This window comes from Leguminivora glycinivorella, chromosome 14, assembly GCF_023078275.1.
Source record: "Leguminivora glycinivorella isolate SPB_JAAS2020 chromosome 14, LegGlyc_1.1, whole genome shotgun sequence".
Lineage (NCBI taxonomy): Eukaryota > Metazoa > Arthropoda > Insecta > Lepidoptera > Tortricidae > Leguminivora > Leguminivora glycinivorella.
Window position 1 is genome coordinate 16,062,105 of NC_062984.1, and position 19,793 is coordinate 16,081,897.

General features: G+C 40.2%; 2 protein-coding genes across 6 annotated transcripts in view; one reads left to right on the top strand and one right to left on the bottom strand.

The window, feature by feature from the left end:
• LOC125233660 overlaps positions 1–1,258 on the bottom strand; it is a 69,949-nt gene extending 68,691 nt beyond the window's left edge. The window contains 1 exon segment of the mRNA XM_048139729.1: positions 880–1,258. Coding sequence (XP_047995686.1) covers positions 880–979 — 100 coding nt within the window. The 5' untranslated portion in view covers positions 980–1,258.
• Positions 1,259–1,522: 264 nt separating this feature from the next.
• LOC125233185 (ribonuclease Z, mitochondrial) lies at positions 1,523–19,113 on the top strand. Of its 5 annotated transcripts, none has more exons than XM_048139079.1 (19): positions 1,523–1,987; positions 2,275–2,461; positions 2,971–3,092; positions 4,089–4,267; positions 6,628–6,695; positions 7,289–7,454; positions 8,334–8,469; positions 9,362–9,506; positions 10,793–10,888; positions 12,229–12,374; positions 12,921–13,014; positions 13,604–13,728; positions 14,290–14,432; positions 15,022–15,191; positions 15,789–15,917; positions 16,090–16,138; positions 16,823–16,953; positions 17,228–17,326; positions 18,596–19,113. In XM_048139079.1, exons 1-19 carry the CDS (start codon positions 1,728–1,730, stop codon positions 18,869–18,871), a joined length of 2,721 nt encoding a protein of 906 aa, XP_047995036.1. In that variant the 5' UTR covers positions 1,523–1,727; the 3' UTR covers positions 18,872–19,113. The 5 variants fall into 5 exon arrangements, with proteins under 5 accessions (XP_047995036.1, XP_047995038.1, XP_047995034.1 ...); XM_048139081.1 differs by lacking the exon at positions 13,604–13,728 and having other exon boundaries at positions 1,523–1,729; positions 1,819–1,987; positions 12,921–13,139; XM_048139077.1 differs by lacking the exon at positions 13,604–13,728 and having other exon boundaries at positions 12,921–13,139.
• Positions 19,114–19,793: the final 680 nt, after the last annotated feature.

Consider the following 19,793-nt stretch of genomic DNA (forward strand, 5'->3'; position numbering starts at 1 on the left):
ATCCAGTTTAGCCATGGTTGAGAAGCATGCTTGAGCTTACCATGGGTCTTAGTCAATATGTACAAGAATGGCATATATTTATTGATGCAAATTATTAATTCATATTTAACTCATTTCAGGCAATTGGACCTATATTATGTGAATAGCTTTTCTAGATATTTTAGGATTTTATAACACAAATGATGAACTAAACTATTAATTATCCCTGTTACTACAGTTACCAGCATAAATATGTGACGATTTCTATAACTTGTCACATTAACATTTTGTTTGAAATCATACAAAATTGTCAAAGGATTAAAAGTGACAAGGTACATAAATCATCACTTATTTAAGCTGGTGAGTGCACATAAAAAGGGTATTTGCTTAGGGAAAAATATTTGATGTTTTCTGATAATAGAATGTCATGTATATTTTTTATAAAATCAATTTTCGTAAATTAATTTAGATACTAAACTTTTTTGTTCAGAGTTATAAAATTTTAGAATTTCATGACATATATTGAATTCCAATAAGTAAATGATTTAAAAAATGAGGGTATTTATGATTTTCGAAAATTATATCTTATCCATATAAGAATTTTATTCAATCTTCCAAAATTGGATTTCTAAATTACAATAAAATATAATTATATAAATGTTTCTCAGATATGTTTATTGCTATAAATTCAATAGTGTTGTTTTTGTTTTATTTACTGCCTACCCCCCGGAATAAATGTTGACTTTCTTGGTATTCAATTTACAAGGTTTATCGTATGTTACTAGTTCGAAAGTTTACATTGTATTGTGATTTTTCTGCGACACGATATAACGTATGAATACGTAGTTTTTGCTAGCAAATTAGCAAAAACATGATAATATCAAGTGTAAATTGACTTACTGTGCGGGTAGCTGTGCGGCGTCGAACGCAGCGGCAATCCCTGCCCAAAATGTGCGCCGGTCAAGGCCACTAACAACACCACCCATAACTTATCCATCATTGTAACATTATTAGCACAGCCGCATAATTTTTCGTTTCATTATTTATCTTCCGAACATCACCACAACACAAAAAATACACAGTCCATCACAGCTTTGTGGAACGAAAAAACACTATTTTATCCTACAGTATTCACTGTGTAAATTTTATAAAACATTCACTAATTGTCTCGCGATTATTTGTTGCACTTGAAACTTTGAATTTATTATAAATTTAATGCACATTTACATAAAAATTGCGCAACCCACAGCTGTACCAAACGCCATTTTTCTAATTCGATGTTGCCATACTCCATTCATTAAACTCCAACTCAAACATGACGATTATAATTTACGTATGGCAATCAAATGGCAATGTGCAAAATTTATTTAGCCAAGTTTTTTTGCTTTTAACATTTTACATTTCGTTTTACAACCGACGTAAGATATTTCTTTTTCTACTTGACATAAAAATAAATTAAAATGTGTTTTAACAAGCATCAAAAACTGTGTAGAACGTGTATAATTGCCTTACCTGAACATCAGCTGTCACTGTCAGTTTAGTGTAACATTCTGTCAAAAAACGACAGCAAAATAAAAGAAGAATTCGGAGAATTCTCAAATAATTATTTGCAAAATGTTCTAAAACTCAAAAAAATACTCGACTAACTAAAAAAAAGTGACATGGTTATATGGCGAAACTAAAGCTAAATTCATTCAATCTCCAATGCTTGTAAACATTGCTTCACAATAAATATAACCTTAAAACACATGTACGGTTCAAGTGTATTTAGAGTAGCTAGAACAAGTAGTGTTCGATATTTCAAGAACGGTAGTAATAAAAAACTGTTGGAATTTCTAGCCAGCATGCCGAAGGCTAACACTGCGCGGATAACCGAGGCGCAGCAGCAGAGGCATCACATCTCGAAGAAGAGCGAGAAATACGGACCTAGCACCGTTTATTTACAAGTGCTGGGCTCGGGCGCTCGTGGCGTTCCTAACACGCTCTACCTCTTTACTGATCATAAACGGTAAGTGCATGGGAATTATTATCCTACTGGCAGGCACACTACTTGTACTCCTTAAGCTATTTATTTTTGTAATATGTAGCATATAAGACGTATCGAATACATCTACTTCATCTTTTTGCGGGTATTTCCTTTAAATAACTAGCTAACATATTTTTAAAGCACAAAACTTCGCTACATCTTTCAAATATACTCTTGCTACAGTGTTAAGTAGAATTGCATCATAGATAATAATGTTTTGCAATCACTATAAGCCTGCCAATTCTGATAACCCAAAATATTCAATTCAGATACCTTTTCAATTGCGGAGAGTGTACCCAAAGATTGGCACATGAGCACAAAGTCAAACTGTCAAGATTGGAGCATGTGTTCATAACAAGAAAAACTTGGAAGAATATAGGAGGTCTGCCGGGTCTGTCATTAACACTGCAAGATGTTGGGGTCCCGGAGATCACACTACATGGGCCTGAGGGCTTGGTAAGGATTATTTCATATATTTCGTAATCAAGTATGGATGTAGGGGGGAGGGGGTTATGAGCCCTGCCTTGGGGCCTTGACTGGCCATATAAATTTACCATGTGTCCCCTTCTGAGAAGCATAGACAATAAATCCGTGTAGACAGATTATTCATAGAAAAAAACATACCTTGGAACAATCTAGAAAAATGAATGAATGTCTAGGCACTTGGCAGTACACATTTGGTTGGTTCTCGGTAGGCTCTTGGTGGCATGGAGCAGGTTTTATTTAAAAGTGCTTATTGTAAGCCTATTTGAATAAAGGATAATTTGATTGATATGAAATGCTTAAAATATCTCTCTAGAATCAGTTTATATTATTCACAGTCAAAAGAGTTAAAGCTCTAGCTGTTTTCAAAAATTCCCTTTATTGTTTTCAATGCATATTATTACAAATTAATAACATACTATACACACTGTTTTCTTTAAAATAAATGTAGTACAGTACCATCATGTTTACAAACTTTGCAGGATGAACTCTACAATGCGACTAAGAGGTTCGTCATAATGAAAGAGATGCAAGTGAATAAAGCACCTTCCAGCCCTCTAGAGGACTACGAGGACAGTGTTATGACCGTCAAATATATTCACATGTAAGTCTTCTTATACAGATTGTTTCACGAAAGCAGGCACAAATGGAGTGGCTGGCTAAGCAGCCTCGCGCGCTATAGGTACGTCCGTGCTCATGCGCGCACGGTTGCATCGCCTCGCCCAAGTTGCTCCGCAAGATGGCGGCCATCAGTCGGTTGGAGGTTGTCTCAGATAAGGCTGGCTAAAATTGACATGCATGACGTTTTCTGAACTACCCGCACTTGATCTTATTTATGAATTTGTACTTTTTACGCATGGATGTTAGGTACTCATATAACTCTAACAAAAAAATGCTGAATTAGAAGCTTCATTTACAATTTTTTTGCAAATGTAACACTAGATTTATAGTAAATTTGTTATATTTTAAGTAAAGAGCCCATTTTTGGGTCAAATTTCGTCTCCAAATCCTTCCTATGATCTCTATCTTTAGTCTGTCGAGTCCATGTATGCAGTAAATTTTCACATTAATATCTGCCCATTGCGTAGTCGGCCAAATCTTGGTTGAGTCGCCTCGCAACTCATTGTTCTGGCAACATGTATTAAAGCTTTATTAGCCGGGTCAACACAGAGCGAAGCACGTTGCGAGGCAATGTGCTCGCGCGGCAAACGTTTAGTGATGACTGAAGTCGTGCCGAGCAAACTGCCTCGGCTATACACAGCATCTCGCGCGGCAAACGTTTAGTGATGACTGAAGTCGTGCCGAGCAACCTGCCTCGGCTATACACAGCATTTGCCGCGAGAGCACATTGCCTCGCCACGTGCCCCGCCCTGTATGGACCTAGCTAATCATGTTTTTAAAGTCACATACAGGTCGAACGCGATTAATTAAAATTATTTTACTTTTTTTCCAACGTTTCGGCCAGGTTGCACTGGCCGTGGTCGCGGAAGACGACGTCCCAGTGTTAATTAATCGCGTTCGACCTGTGTGTGATTTAAAATATGTGTATAAAGCGCGAGAACTTAGTGTTACATATATTGCAAATCATGTTTTTCTCCAGGTTTCCGCGACTGACAATGCTCCAAGATATTCCCCCGCAGCCGCCGAAGCGCGCCCGTCTTGGCGACGTCCCCGCGCTTACGTACGATCAGTTCACACGCGACAAGACCGACTACTATAATTGCTGTCCAGAGGGCGAGGAAAGTAAATCCCCAACCCCAAGGTCATCTAGGAGTCCAGGTATGTTGTTATTCTAAAAAGACATTTCGCGCCATTCGACTTATGTGGAGGGCTGGAGGCACACTCAAAGATTATGTATTAGTCCATTGCACAGATAAAGAATTTCATACGTGAGAGCGAGAAGAAGATATATTTTTCTCTCACATATGAATGACAGTGACATACCTAGACACCTGCATAGGCATCGCCTGGCTGAATAAAATGTCAGTGTGCTTCCTCATTGGACCGAATAAAGGATGATTTAGACGGATCGAGATCTCACATGTGAGTATCAACACAATGCGGCATTTGGTCGGTCGGCTGAATGAAACAATAGGCCGTAATGTATCTAAAATCGCATGCGAGGTCTCTCACCGTGTAAATGGGTCTTATCACGATCAGTATCCCTTTTTAGGAAGCTACATATTACAAATTACAGTCATTTCACAAAATTTCTAGAGTCAGACCACGATAAATGGTAGATTATAAAGATGTGTTCGAGCTCTTTGTGGCAAGTTTGTGCAATGTTAGCGTAGATAACCAGCGTGTGTAGAGAGAGAGAGAGATATATTAATAAAAAAAGTAGAACTGAAGAGATTAAACAATGGAATTTAACAGATAAACGACCGGGTAGAACAAGTCTACGGCGAGAACAAGGCGAGGCGTCCCCACGTCATCGGAGTCACGGTATATTATGCACAAAGCTCGGGAAAACCCCGTCATTTAGAAAAGTCACCTATTCACCTATACTTACTAACTTGGCTGGCGCGATAACTTAAAATGAGTTTTGGCCTCCAATACAAGAGACTTGGCTCGGTCTTGAGCGGTATCGCCACAACGTAGGATAGAGTAATTAGGAAGATTCCGGGACCCGTCAAAAGAGATAATGGCAGTTGATGGAGAACTAGTAACCGAGTCAAATATAATAGCTGAAACAAAAGCACATCGTCATGGGCGTAGGCCGAAGATCGGGCAGTCAAAAGAGCGCACATTGGTCGACCAAATGGACGCCGTCCTGTTGGTTACCCAAAATATCGTTGGGCGGATAAAGTCGAGGTAGACGCCCGTGAGTTCGACGTCGTCGAAAGCTATTTTTCTATGCCAACGTTTAAATATGCCCTATACGTAACTCCTACAAAATGCTCGCTGCCACAAAATGCTGCTACAAAATGCTGCTCGAGACTGTGCACGAACAAATCCGCCTTATAAATCTTATACTTTTAAACGAGCAATTCTTGTATATTTATTTGTTTATATATTTATTTACACTGACGATCTCGGAAACCGCTCTAACGATTTCGCAGAAATTTGTTATGTGGGGGTTTTTGGGGGTGAAAAATCGGTCTAACTTATCCTTAGGTCCCGGAAAACGCGAATTTTCGAGTTTTCATGCGTTTTTCTTTGCGCGCCATCTCGTGTGCAGTAGTTGTACTGTTAATACAGAATTCTTTCGGTCGATGTAAGTACTATTTATTGCAAACACTAGATGGCGACACAGGTCAAGGCTAAAACGAATAGAAAAATACACTATTTGAGTTTTTGTGGTGAAATGCGCGCCATCTCGTGTGGAGTAGTTGTGTTGTTAAGGCTGAGAATTCTTTCGCTCGATGTAGGTACTATTCATATTTGAACTAGATGGAGACACATGTCAAGGATACGAAACAGAACCGAGCGAAGCTCGGTTGCCCAGATTACCCATTTATAAGGCGGATTTGTTCGTAAATACAAATGTATGGTTATGACTTCAAAATGACGGTCGTTTTTCCGAGGCAATCGGCGGTATTCACTTGTAGGCAGTTTCAAATTGTATAAAGACCACTAGGGCAAATTTGATTGGGGGACTATTAGATACAACTAAATAGTATTGTCTACTTTTAAAACTATTAATTATAGTGCATCTTAGCGCATTTTCATAAGTTTGTGAATTGTTTTTATATTTTTCTAATTTGTAACATATTAGGTAAAGGTGTCAAGTAATCAACATTTAAACTGGTTGACTGGTTGTAGATTTCATCATAAGTTCCAATTATCAGTTGCCCATTTAGTCCCGACCATGTTGTACTATTGTAGAGATCCCTTAAAGGGATAAGCTCGCCTTTGTACATAACCGTTTGTATTCTCTGTCATGTAATTTGTTCTGTACAATAAAGTGTTTACTACTACTACTACTACTACTATCTATTTATTGAACCAAGTCTCTACTAAGAGTTGACAATTTCGACTGAGAGATAATTTCAACTATGGAAATATTTTCACGTTTTAAACTATTAACTAGAGTGTAGTGTCAATATGGCACGCGTGTTTAGTGGACACATATGGCACTCTAGTTAATAAGTAGTGTAAAACATGTAAAATATTAATTTACAATGTTTCTTTTTTAGATCATCGCGAGAGGAAAAAAGATTTTATAGACATTCCAACTTCGGTTGCGTACATTTGTACATTAAAGGTGAGTACTATTTTTATTATATCAAAGACAATATTTTTTCGTGTAAGACAAATATAAGGTCTAAGAAAAAACGAAGCTCGGAACCTGTATCAAAAATGTATGCTTGTTTGAATGGCGCCACATCGTTGGTTGATGCTTGGTTAGATGACGCGTACAATATCACCTAAAGAATATGGGTATAAAAAACTCAAATCTGAGGTTTGAAATGTCAATGTTGTACCCCTATGTTGAGAGAAGGAAGTGTAGACTACACTACAAATATTACTTCACCAATAATTCTTTACGTCCATTTTCATTGATTATACAATAGTACTGCGACAGACAAGTATGGATAAACTGGAGTATTACCGATAAGACCATATTGTTCCTCTAGATCATAAAAAATAGGGCCTGCTCCGATATCTTGTATAATGCAAACCAGAATGCCGTAACTCTTGATACTCAGGATATATGCCTTATGGCATTAAGTTCTCCTATTGTACGTTATATTTCTTTGTGCAATAAAGATTAAATAAATAAATATAAAGCCGAGCTGGGATCGCGTTATAAAGTTCATGACATCACTTATTAAATGTATCAATTTTTTTTTCTAGAAACGTCTGGGCAGCCTAGACTTAGCCAAGTGCGTGGAAAAGGGAGTACCTCCAGGGCCTTTACTAGGACAACTGAAGAGTGGGATAGATGTAGTACTGGCCGATGGCACTTTAGTCATGTCTAAAGAAGTCACGAGGCCTGAAGATCCTGGTCCGGTCTTCATAGGTGAGTACAAATAAAACATATTTAAACTAGAACGAAAAGGGTTGAAAAAACTAGGAAAAACACCAGGGGACCATGATTGAATATTCAAAGGTGAGAGTCAAGTGCAATCAAAAAATAACAAGTAGCCGGGTCCACACTGAGCGAGGCATGTCGCGAGGCAATGTGCACACGCGGCAAGTTTCAAATGTAAACCTGTTTCGGCCGAGCAAAACGCACGCACTGCCTCGGCAAAGGCACATCTACATAGCACATTTGTCGCGCTAGAAAATTGAGTCGCGTCGCGACGCGCCTCGCTCTGTGTGGACCCGGCTATGGACATATCGTCACTACTTTAAAAAAAACTTGTATCTTCGTCTGTCAATGAAAAGAAAATTGTAGTAAGGATGTATGGAATGCGTATAGACTTACTGCGTTTTAACTTTGAGGAGCAGCGTGGGATACGAGATTTTTTCAAAGTAGTGACGATATGGTTAATATTTACCTATTTATGGGGGCATCAGACATTTGCTGGGACATTTGAAGTGTAGGTTGACTTATTATTATTCTGATAGAGTCAACCAATCGGGACCCTAGGCCACTGTAGAACTATGTCATAGTGACGTTATAAGTCAGATTGTAAGAAATCTCTTACTGCTTGTCATTTTGACATGTTTGTAAAGTGGCCTAAAAGGGTTTTAGGGTTCTAATTGGCTGACTGTACGAAAAAGGTTTGAACTCAACGATATTTTGTGGGAACCTGTAATATGCTTTTTGTAATCTAATTTAAGTACGTTAACTTTTTTTTGTAAATAACTGTTGATTCTACGAACAGTAATAAATAAACATAAGGTTAATATTTAATAAACATGAACACATCACTAAATTAAGATTCAATTTCAGTTCTGGAAGTACCAGAAATCAGCTACCTGAGCGAAGAGCTATTCCAGACACACTTCGATAACGGCACCAACTTAGCGGAGCATATACCCACACTCATCGTTCACATGACGCCGCCAGAGGTGTTCCGTCACAAGAAGTAAGTTTCCTAGCAAATTTTAGGGTTCAATAGCGATGGTGACAAGGCGAGGCAATTTCCTCGCGCAGCAGACTTGCCTCGGCCGAGGCAGGTCTAGATTGGATGTTTGCCGCGCGAGTACATTGGCTCGCTCTGTGTGAACCCGGCTACTTAGACGGCACGAGATCTGGCATGCTAGTTTAACCCTTTAATACGTATCGTAGCCAAGGCCACAACTGAAATGGTATGATTTCAATCAATCAATTAATTATTTATTCGTGATAACTACAAACATACAAGTGCAAAAACAGAAACAGCAGATAAAATAAATTATATATTTCGTAATCAAACGAATATCACGTATCCACTCAGTCTCAAATGCGCTGGAAATGATGCATATACATTATATAAAATTGTACCCATAATTCCAATGAGGCATTTGATCGTTCTTTAGAATTGTGTGTAACCTCAATAGTCTAAAATGTACCGGAAAACGCAAGTCAATTCGCGCGCCGTCTAACTGATCCTTTAGAAAAAATCGTTCAGTGTTAAACCTACTGTACGCTCTTTAGCCCCAAGTATGTATTTATTTAATTGGCCAGCCAAAAAACGGCTTTGGAGGAATAAATTTTATAACAAAAAAGTAGTTTCCTTTAGTGAAAATTAATACAACAAATACTTGAATAGCCGGCTCCATACAGAACGTGGCACGTCGCGACTCGCGAGGCAATGTGCTCGCGCAGCAAAGGTTCTGTGTAGACTTACCTCGGTCGAGGCAGCACGCACATTTGATTGGCCGAGCAACCTGCCTCAGCCGAGCCACGACAACATTGAACTTTTGCTACGTGACCACATTGCCTCGCGACGTGCCTTGCCCTGTGTGGACCCAGCTAATGATTTATTTATTCCACAGATACCAATCATTCATGGCGAAATTCGGCCCAACAACACAGCACCTGATACTCAACTCGCAGAATTCGTGTCTCGGTTCCGAAGCCGTGCATCGCACTCAACACAAACTACATCTACTGGACCCTGAGGTTTTCCCTCTGCTTAAGGTAACGCAAGTCTAGAAAAGGTTACAGTAGAAATTATTGCAAAACAGAAGCTCATCTCATCAGCTCATCACCAAATTGGCCCAACGACGACATTCCACTTTATTAGTAACTCGCAAAACTTAAAACTTCATATAGGAGGTGCAAGCACAAATTGCTCGCCCTTACGGCCCAGCCACGACATTGGTCTAAGACTCTAAGCGCGACAGCGGTGAGCGGCAGCCATACGTGCGAATGAAAAGTCCCATCGCTGTGTCTCGCTCCAATGTATGGCCGCCGCTCACCGCTGTCGCGCTTAGACCAATGTCGTGGCTGAGCCGTTAGAGTTGGTCAAAGGCGCCTAGCCTTTAGAGATAACATACACTGGAGAAATTTCGACAGGTACCTCGGCGGTCGGGGTGGTGTAGCGGTGGAACAAGTCAGCCGCGATAGCTGGAGACCCGGTTTCGCCATCAGTGGGCTTGATCACTCTTTCTTTAGTGTATGGTATCTATTTTAGTTCGCAAAACTTAATTTTGTGTCTCACTCAGCACAAACTGCAACCCTGACGGTTTCTCTCTACTTAAGGTTTCCCCGGGATGTCCCCTCGGGTTTCCCCGGGATGTCCCTTCGGGACATCCCGGCGTCCATTATGTGGATAAGATAGAGGTTTCTCTAAATTCCCAAAACCCTGATCAAAAAAAAAATCTACTTAAGGTAATGCAAATCTATATAAAGAAACATGGATGAGACAGCATTGCAAAACAAGATTTACCACTTTATTCTCAACACGCAAAACTTTTGTCTCTGTTCCGCAACCGTACATCGCACTCAGAACAAACTACATCAACTAGACCCTGAGGTTTTTCCTTTACGTAAGCTAAGATATTAAGCATAATAATGATTCAAAAATAAAAATCGTTTTGTAACTAGGTACTGATCTGAGGCCTATTTCTCAAAACTGAAAGTTACAAGTTACAAGCGGAAGTCTCTTTCCAACTTGTCATATTAGACATTGACTACCACTTGTAAATTGTAACTTGTAGCTTTGAGAAATGGGCCCCTGGGGCCCGTTTCGCGAAAGGTACAAGCCTTGTATTAGAAGTGTGTTTCCATGACAACCCATACGATTTGACAGTTCGCGCACTTGTATTACAAGGCTTGTACCTTTCGAGAAACGAACCCCTGGTAGGTACTTGTACTTCAGAGTACAAAATAGATGAACGACTCATAATATCAGAGTGAGAAAGTCAGTGGTAAAGCGAAATTTTAATAGCTTTATGTTATACTCTTGGTTGTTGTTATTGTAGGACCCGAGCATACCAGCCGAATGGAACCCCCATCCACCCGTGCCGAAGACTAATAGTCCCACCAAAATAAAGGGTATCGAAGACCTGAAGAACAGGGTAAGTGGATCTCTTGAGTTGCTGAGTCAGTAAACTTATATCTATCCGCTACTTGAGTAACCTAATTTAAAATTGAAAGGATGAAAATGCCAATTTCTTGCACTAGTAGTAATGTATGTGCCTATGTCGAGACTTCAATGACTTCAGGGCCATATGTATTGTAAAACGTCGTACCATAAACGTGCGAAGAGAGAATTCGAATTGCCTCTATTCCGCACTTGTATTGTAAACTATTTTGTAACAACCATTTAAGCCGAAGTCTTTCTGATGAAATTTTCCGCACATACTGTAAGGTACGAGTAATTACTAATTACCGTAATTATTTACACCAGAACTACCGTAATTATTTACACCAGAACTACCGTAAGAGTTCTTTTTGTATCTACCTTTTTGGCACGGAACCCTAAAAATTGTGTAGTACCTACAAAACAAGAATTATAGCTTAAGAAATTTAGGAAAAGTAGCACTAGGTTTATCAATTGGTGTAAGCGCTTTTGCTAAGCATGCATGGCTTTCTGGGAGTCTATCATTTAAAGCTCGGCCACACATGCGCGTTTTGATAGCGTAGGCGGAGCGGTAGCGGAGCGCAGGACGAACGCTGGCGTTGCGCCCAGCGGACGCCGGTGGGAACTAACGAGCGCTGATTGCGAGCGAAATGCGCGCGGATTGCGCGGCGCACCGCTATCATTGCGCTCCACTAACGCTACGCTATCAAAACGCTTTATGTGTGGCGGTGGCTTTAAGGTTGATTAGACGGTGTGCGAACTCGCGTGCAATTGTAGTTACATTGCGGACTGTTGAGGTTTGATACCATTGAAAACACCGATCAAAAAACGCAATGTATGCTAAACAAAGACATATGTAACTCCGTATAGACGGATAATGTCTTAGAAAAAAACTTACCTCAAAGCCCTAGAGAAAAAGGTACGGTGGCCTAGATGGCGTTACCCCTTTGGGGAACGCTCGGCTAGATGGCGCTAATATTAATATTTGACATTTTAACACATATCAAGCTAACAATATGGGCCAAATTGTCAAAACTGAGGTTCAAAAGTTTCAAGCCTGTGTCGAGAGATGGCAGTCTATGCACTGTGATTACACATTTTACTTTGACAGTAACTCTATAATACTCGATCCTCTTTGATGCTAACTAAACTCGCATGCGAGTTCTCGCACCGTAAAAATGGACCTTTTGGTTGTGGTAGTCAAAACTTGTTGGTTTATACCTCGATTGTGTTGAGTAACAACAGAAACAAAAGTTAAAAATATCTGTTTCCAAACGGTCACCTCTTTCACGCCGCTTATCGCTTCTTGCTATGACGTCACTAAACAACTTCTAGATTGCCATGGCCCAGTTCCAGAATATCATCAACGCGGAGGTAAAGCCCAAAGACTATTCTGACGAGATCGGGGGACCGAAACTGGAAATTCACTCCTCAAGGACTCTTACGATGTTCCATCTTAGGCCCAAGAGAGAGATTGACAGGTGAGTGGTTGAGCCAGTATATCTTAGAGTGAGATAGTGATAGATTGAGCAATCCTTTATAAGGAACTTCTGAAAATGAGGAACTTTTTTTTATTATTATAAATGGGCGTGGGGCAGAATCACCACGGAGTGGGAGCCCGAAAACTCGAATCGGGGATCTGGCAGACCCCGACAGCGATGGCGGAACGAACTGGACTCCTTTTTGAAGGAATGGCCAGACACGGCTTTGAATAGAGAGAAGTGGAAAGATCGGGGGAAGGCCTTTGCCCAGCAGGGGGACACGACAGGCTCCAAATAATAATAATAATAAATGGGCTTACTCTTGGCCACAGGCGAGCCAAAGGCAAAGACGTGGCCTACGGTGGCGTGAGATCGCCCAGAAGATGTTCACCCTAAATTTGAAGGTTGCCGGGTTATACGAATGGGAACATCTTATTACTGTATTTTATTCCATATATCAATCAATTCAGGTCAATGCGGGTAAGTGTGTCATACGGAAAGGTGTGTGAAAAAATAAGGTCACCTAACTTTAATCCCTTTATCCAGATCGGTCGAACCAAAACTGCACATCCAAGATTACTACCAGGAGACCATGGACGTAGAAGGGTTCGTGGGGTGCCTGGACAACTTCCGAGCGCAGGTCCAGAGTCTGCGCTACGCGAACAACGCCAACAGCGAAGAGTACCCGAAGGTCGTGTTCCTGGGCACCGGCAGCTGCATACCGAGCAAGACTAGGAACACCAGCGCTATCATTGTCCATGTCGAGTGAGTGTTTGTCTACTGGCTAGCTGTAAAAACAGGTTTTGGATTGTACTCTGTACTTTTAGGTATTTAAAAAAACGTAAATAATTTGTACTTTTTCGGGTAGTTACAATATTTCTTGGTTAACCAACCAAATACAAAACAAAACCAAGCGAATCCGCCACTGAGCGACCTGTTATCTCTTTTTTGGAACATTTTGGGGGTAGATCTTGTTTACATTTATTTGAATACCTAAAGATACAGACTAGTTTCCGTTCATGTCGTTTGAGATATGGGTAAAAATGATATCAATGAATTTAGTATGATCTCCTGATTACAAATATATGAAATGACAATAAAATGCTAGCGGAAGGAACAGTGACGTCATAAAGTCAATGGTGAGTGCAAGGTTACCATTATAAAACATAATCGGAGCCTAAGCTCCACAATCAAGACTACCAGGAGACCATGGACGTAGAAGGGTTCAGGTCCAGAGCCTGCGCTACGCGAACAACGCCAACAGCGAGGAGTACCCGAAGGTCGTGTTCCTGGGCACCGGCAGCTGCATACCGAGCAAGACTAGGAACACCAGCGCTATCATTGTCCATGTTGAGTGAGTGTTTGTCTACTAGCTACCTGTAAGAACAGGTTTTAGATTGGATCCGTTCATGTCGTTTGAGGTTTGGGTAAAAATGATATCAACGCATTTAGGTAATATGATCTCATGACAAACATAATTATGCGATGACAAGCGCGAAAACAGTGACGTCATAAAGTCGATGATACCTTCTACTAATTAGCTGTAAAAAAAAAACAGATTTTAGGTTAGTTTCCGTCCATGGTCCATCGTCCAATACATTGAGTATGGTTTCCTCTCTCCTTACAAATATATGTTATGGCAAGCGCGAAAAACCCCAGCATTTAAGGTACAGTCACGTCATAAAGTCAGCGGCGGTGGTTACGGCATGTTTATCCAGTTTCTAAAAGGCATTAGCGAAAATCGATTACTAGATGACTTTTTGACAAAAACATCCTAACTATACCGAGAAGGTCGCTGTGCCAGGCCAGAGTGATATGCATTTGACAGAAATAAATAAAACTCGGCGTTAAATAAAAATCATCTAACACACAACTCGATTTGGCATATTTCACTCAAGTATGGTTTTTTTTACAGCGACCAAAGCACCATACTTCTTGACTGCGGGGAAGGTACATTCGGGCAGCTAGTCCGGTTCTACGGGCCGAGGAAAGTGGACGAACTGCTTAGGACACTGAAAGCTATATACATATCACATCTACACGCCGATCATCACATAGGTAAGTGTAAGAAATTATACAAACATCTTATTCTCATAGACTAGCCCAGGACCGGGAGAAGTGGCGACTAGAAGAGAGGCCTATGCTCAGCAGTGGGCGATAAAGGGGCTGATATCATGATGATGATGCTCACATCGTATTTTAGTCACCGCTGTTAACCGGTCATCTTGGCGGTCTACCATCTTAGAATCCATCAAATTGTTTGAGGAAAATCGCCTCACGACATTAGACACAAAACGCCAATTACGTAAGGAAAGACCTAAGCCCTCCTACGTACACATACAACACGGCTGGTCAGCTGTACTGCCGTGAGTGTGATCGAATTTTTAAGAGCAAGTTTGGCCTGGCTAGCCACATAAGACCTCACAAGAGGGAAAGCTCTTGACTGCTGAGGTCGCCGTCATCGAAATCGATGTGGAGGACTATATTATTATATTTAGTCACGTTCAGATCATCTCAACAGCTGTCAGTGCCCAGGATGATGTGGCATATTTAATAACTTTTTACTCGTATTTACAAAAACATAGTGCATATTAAGCTGACGTTAACTGACATGACATAACCATTTTAAAATCCGATAATTTTCTAGGTTTAATAGGAGTATTGCAAGCCCGCGCGGCGGCCTTCACCAACGCCCCAGAGAAGAATGTCCCGCTTCTTTTGCTGGCCCCTGGACAAATTGTGACGTGGCTCACTAAGTATGACAAGCAGTTCGAGAAAATAGCCGCAGAGTATATGCTCATACCTAATCAGAATCTCGTAAGTGTAGGATACATATAATATTTTAATGTGTACATTGCAATTGCAAACAATTTTACGAATATTTAAAAATATTTTTAGCGGGTTACTCACGTATTAAGTCGATATAGCGTCGCGCTCTCGACATGTAAAGGCGGGGTCGCTACTCTTGAGAAAGATCCTTGAAAATTGGATCGAAACATGTCGAACGCTATATCGACTTAATACGTGAGTAACCCGCTTAAAATATTTTTAAATATGTGTAAGTCTCACGGGAGTTTTATAGTTAACATTTTACGAATTTGTAAAATTGTCAACGACTGGAAGCATATAATTATCGAACTTACTAATTTAATTGACTAAGGACTGCGACCTGGGGCCTGATGTATAATAAAATATAAGCTTTAAGTGAATTTGTGAGTAAATCACTAATAATATTAACTTGCACTTTATTATGCATTCCGATCCTGTAAAGAAAAATTGATAGGCGCTTAGGCAGACATACGAATGCTTTTACACTCAAGTTGAAATGGAAACCTTTGAATTGAGGAATTATCCCGTCTCATACGATTTTTGATATATTTGCATTTTTTTTAAATAGTCTTTTGATGTTTTTAGATGAATCCAAACGACTCGGCCTTAACACCAACACTTCTCGCCAGTATCGGGCTAGAGTCGGTACTGACTTGTCTCGTGCCGCACTGCCCTAACGCGTTCGGAGTGGCCATTACTGCCGCTGGGCACAAGATCACGTACAGTGGCGACACGCTGCCTACTGATAAACTGGTCAAGATTGGTGAGTGTCTTACTTACACTATATAACTCACTTCAGTCGCTCTCGTCAGTGTCAGGCTAGACTTGTCTCGTGCCGCACTGCCCTAACGCGGTCGAAGTGGCCATTACTGCCGCTGGGCACAAGATCACGTACAGTGGCGACACGCTGCCTACTGATAAACTGGTCAAGATTGGTGAGCGTCTTACTTACACTATATAACTCACTAAACTCACTTCAGTCGCTCTCGTCAGTGTCAGGCTAGACTTGTCTCGTACCGCACTGCCCTAACGCGGTCGGAGTGGCCATTACTGCCGCTGGGCACAAGATCGCTTACATTGGCGACACGCTGCCCACTGAGAAACTGGTGTGTCTTATACTAAAGACTAGGATGTCTTATTTAAAAATATTTTAAGCGGGTTACTCACGTATTAAGTCGATATAACGCTCGACATGTTTCGCTCCATTTTGTCACAGGTAGGATTGCACACAATACTAACTACGTCACTTCTTAAGGGTGCGTCAACACTGGGGACCGACGCAGTGCCTAGAACATGTCGAGCGTTATATCAACTTAATACGTGAGTAACCCGCTTAAAATATTTTTTAAATATGTCTGAGTCTCACGGGAGTTTTATGGTTAAAATTGCTATGGATGTCACATAAAGTCATACTCCTTAACTATGATAAAATTAAATTCCATTGACACTGAGTAAAATTCTGAATTAAATGTGAAATACGCTCAAGATCTTTTCACGCTTAATTTAATGACGTAGTCTCGCAAACCAATAAATATGTAATTATGTAGTGTTGTAATATTTGTTTGAGTTGTGAGTCATAAAAGTGATATGTTTCTGCAATAATTCTTGTCTAATTCAAGGCCATGACTCGACCATCCTCATACATGAGGCGACGATGGAAGATGAACTGGCTGACGAAGCAAGGATCAAGATGCATTCGACGACGTCGCAAGCGATAGAGATTGGACGCAAAATGAACGCCAAGTACACGGTATGTAACCATTATTGAAGGTCAAGATTCGACACATGCATAGTACACATGGCTAACCTAACCTAACGAATGGCATTTCAGTATATTTCACTAGAGTATGCCTATAACCTAAACTAAACCAATATTTCCCGTTAATCCGTCCATTGGTATATATTATTCTAAGCTATACAGCGATTACCACCCCGTGTCATTTATATTTATAGCATATCGAAAATACACGTATCATAAACCCTTTAATTATGTAACACTCACATAAACAACTATTTTTTTTTAGGTGCTGACACATTTCAGCCAACGATATGCGCGACTGCCGCGCCTCTACGCTCGTGTACTTACTGAAAATAACGTCGGCATCGCGTTTGACAATATGCAGGTCAGTGGCATAATAATAATAACACGTACGGTCGAGTTCATAAATATGTGTACATTTTTTCACCTTATTGCAACGAATTAAGATGAAGAAATGTACACATATTTTTGAAAAGAGTAGAAATTAAAAAGTGGCAACATTGTAGTGTCATCCCTTTCAAATCAATATGTGTGAGAAAACGGGACGACACTACGGTGTTGCTACTTTTTAATTTTTACTCATTTTGGTCAGAATATACGCGATTGGACACATATTAAGATAGAATATTCTTAGAACAATAATTGTAGAATAGAGAGACAACAGGTGTCCTTATCAGTATAGGATTTTTATTGAAGTGGAACTGCTAATGCGACTTCCAACTGACAGCGTTAAACGTTTTGAGCGTTAAACGTGTTGCCAAATCGAATTTTGAAAAAATGATAGATGCCAGGAATAGGTCAAAAATATGCTAATTTTTGAAGTGAGACGCTTGAACTTGTCCGTATTTAGGTTTATAGAACTTTATTTTTCTCAAAGAAATTATACATTTCACTTTAGAGAAATATAAATAAAATGGTATTTCACGAGTTTGTTTGTTTTTTCAATAATTTGAGCAATTAGCAATGTAAAATATTTAAAAAAGTAAAAAGATGGAAGTAACTTAACGCAAAAACGTGACAGTCACTCACAACAGAATGTTTTTAGGCTTATGTTATGAAGTTCCACTTTTTCCGCGCGGAGGGACGCCACGCACTATTTTTTTTAACCATACTATGTATTACTACACTAGCTTTTGCCCGCGGCTTCGCTCGCGTAAGAAAGATACAAAAAGTAGCCTATGTCACTCTCCGTCCCTTCAACTATCTCCACTTAAAAAATCACGTCAATTCGTCGCTCCGTTTTGCCGTGAAAGACGGACAAACAAACAGACACACACACTTTCCCATTTATAATATTAGTATGGATAGAGCATCAAAGTTCCGGAGTGGGGGCTTGTGACGTCACTTCTAAGTAAAAAATGTACCTAGGCGTGACGTCACGCGAAACTTCAACGCACTGTACCGTCGTCATTTTTCGTTTACGAGAAAAAAAGAAAAATACGTGTCTAAAATTCTTTGATAATCTAACTGACGGACTAATTAGTTTTTTTAGCCGTCTACTGATTCCTCTACTTTTGCACGCTCGAGCACACGCATGTCAGTAGAAGAATCCGCGATTTTTTTTATATTCAATTGACTCCTTTTTAACTGGCAAGGCCTGACAGAGTATACTAACAGCAAAACATTGTTACAGGTAACACTAAGCGACCTTCCCCTCCTCCCGCACATGTACGGCCCTCTCCAACTCATGTTCGCCGAGCACTGCGTAGACATGGAACTCAAGGCCGCCTCTCGCGAGCGGCGAAAAGAAAAGTCCTCCACTAACATCCCCGGTACTAAACATTCTTCCACTGGCAACACTTCTAAAGCCACAGAAAAGAGTAATGTAAAAGAGACCGTAGACTCGGTAGCGCAGATTAAGGATAACATTGAAAATGTTGCCATAGACGCCAGTGTGAAGCAGACGTAAAATAGTGTTGCTAGTTGGCTGTGTATATCGTTTGTGGTTGAGACAATTTGTTTATTTATATTATAGTTATGTTTAGCCGTTAAGGCATTGTGATTTGTGCCTCATATCGTAATGTCAAATTTAGTTTTAATGTCACTTTGACTGCTTCGTTTTAGTTCTGTTGTATTTAGATGACTAGTTTGTAATAAAAAATATGTTGTCTAAGTGTATTGTAAGTATACAATAAAGTATATTGTTGAATATTATGTAGTTTACTTTCATTTATCCAATATTAGAAGGTAAAAGAAATATCTCTCATGTTCACCACGCGGACTAGTTTAGAATTTCACAACCCCCCTACCTCCCGTGAGTGTTGTCGTAGAAGTCACTGATTAAAATAGACTTTCACGATATACTTAAAATTGCAAACGGTGACATCCCTAGTGGGCGACACGTTCAAGTGGGTAGTCAGCACGGGAAGCATGGTCGCGCGATAGACGATAAAATATCAGGCCGTCCCTATCGCACTTACAGCACGGGAAGCATGGTCGCGCGATAGACGATAAAATAGCAGGCCGTCCCTATCGCACTATTTGTAAGGGCCTGGACCAAGTGCGGGTAGTTCGAAAAATTCGTACATCTAGCGGATATTGATATCAACTTTAGCCAGTCTGCTCCGAGACCACGGGGACAATGCCGTCCTTGAAACGTCGGAGGTTAATTTTTTATGTATGTTCATGTTCACAGAATATATAAGTACATGTATGTCGTAGAAATCGACTGTGGGATATGGTTTCAATTTAAGTTTGGGCGATAGACCTGATAGCCCCTCGAACGTATTGCCTCGTATCCGTAACCCGACTTTAATTAACAAATCAAAGGTTATAATTGACTTCTTTGACATCAGTATTCTAAAGGTTAATCAGACGTCCTACCTAGGGCC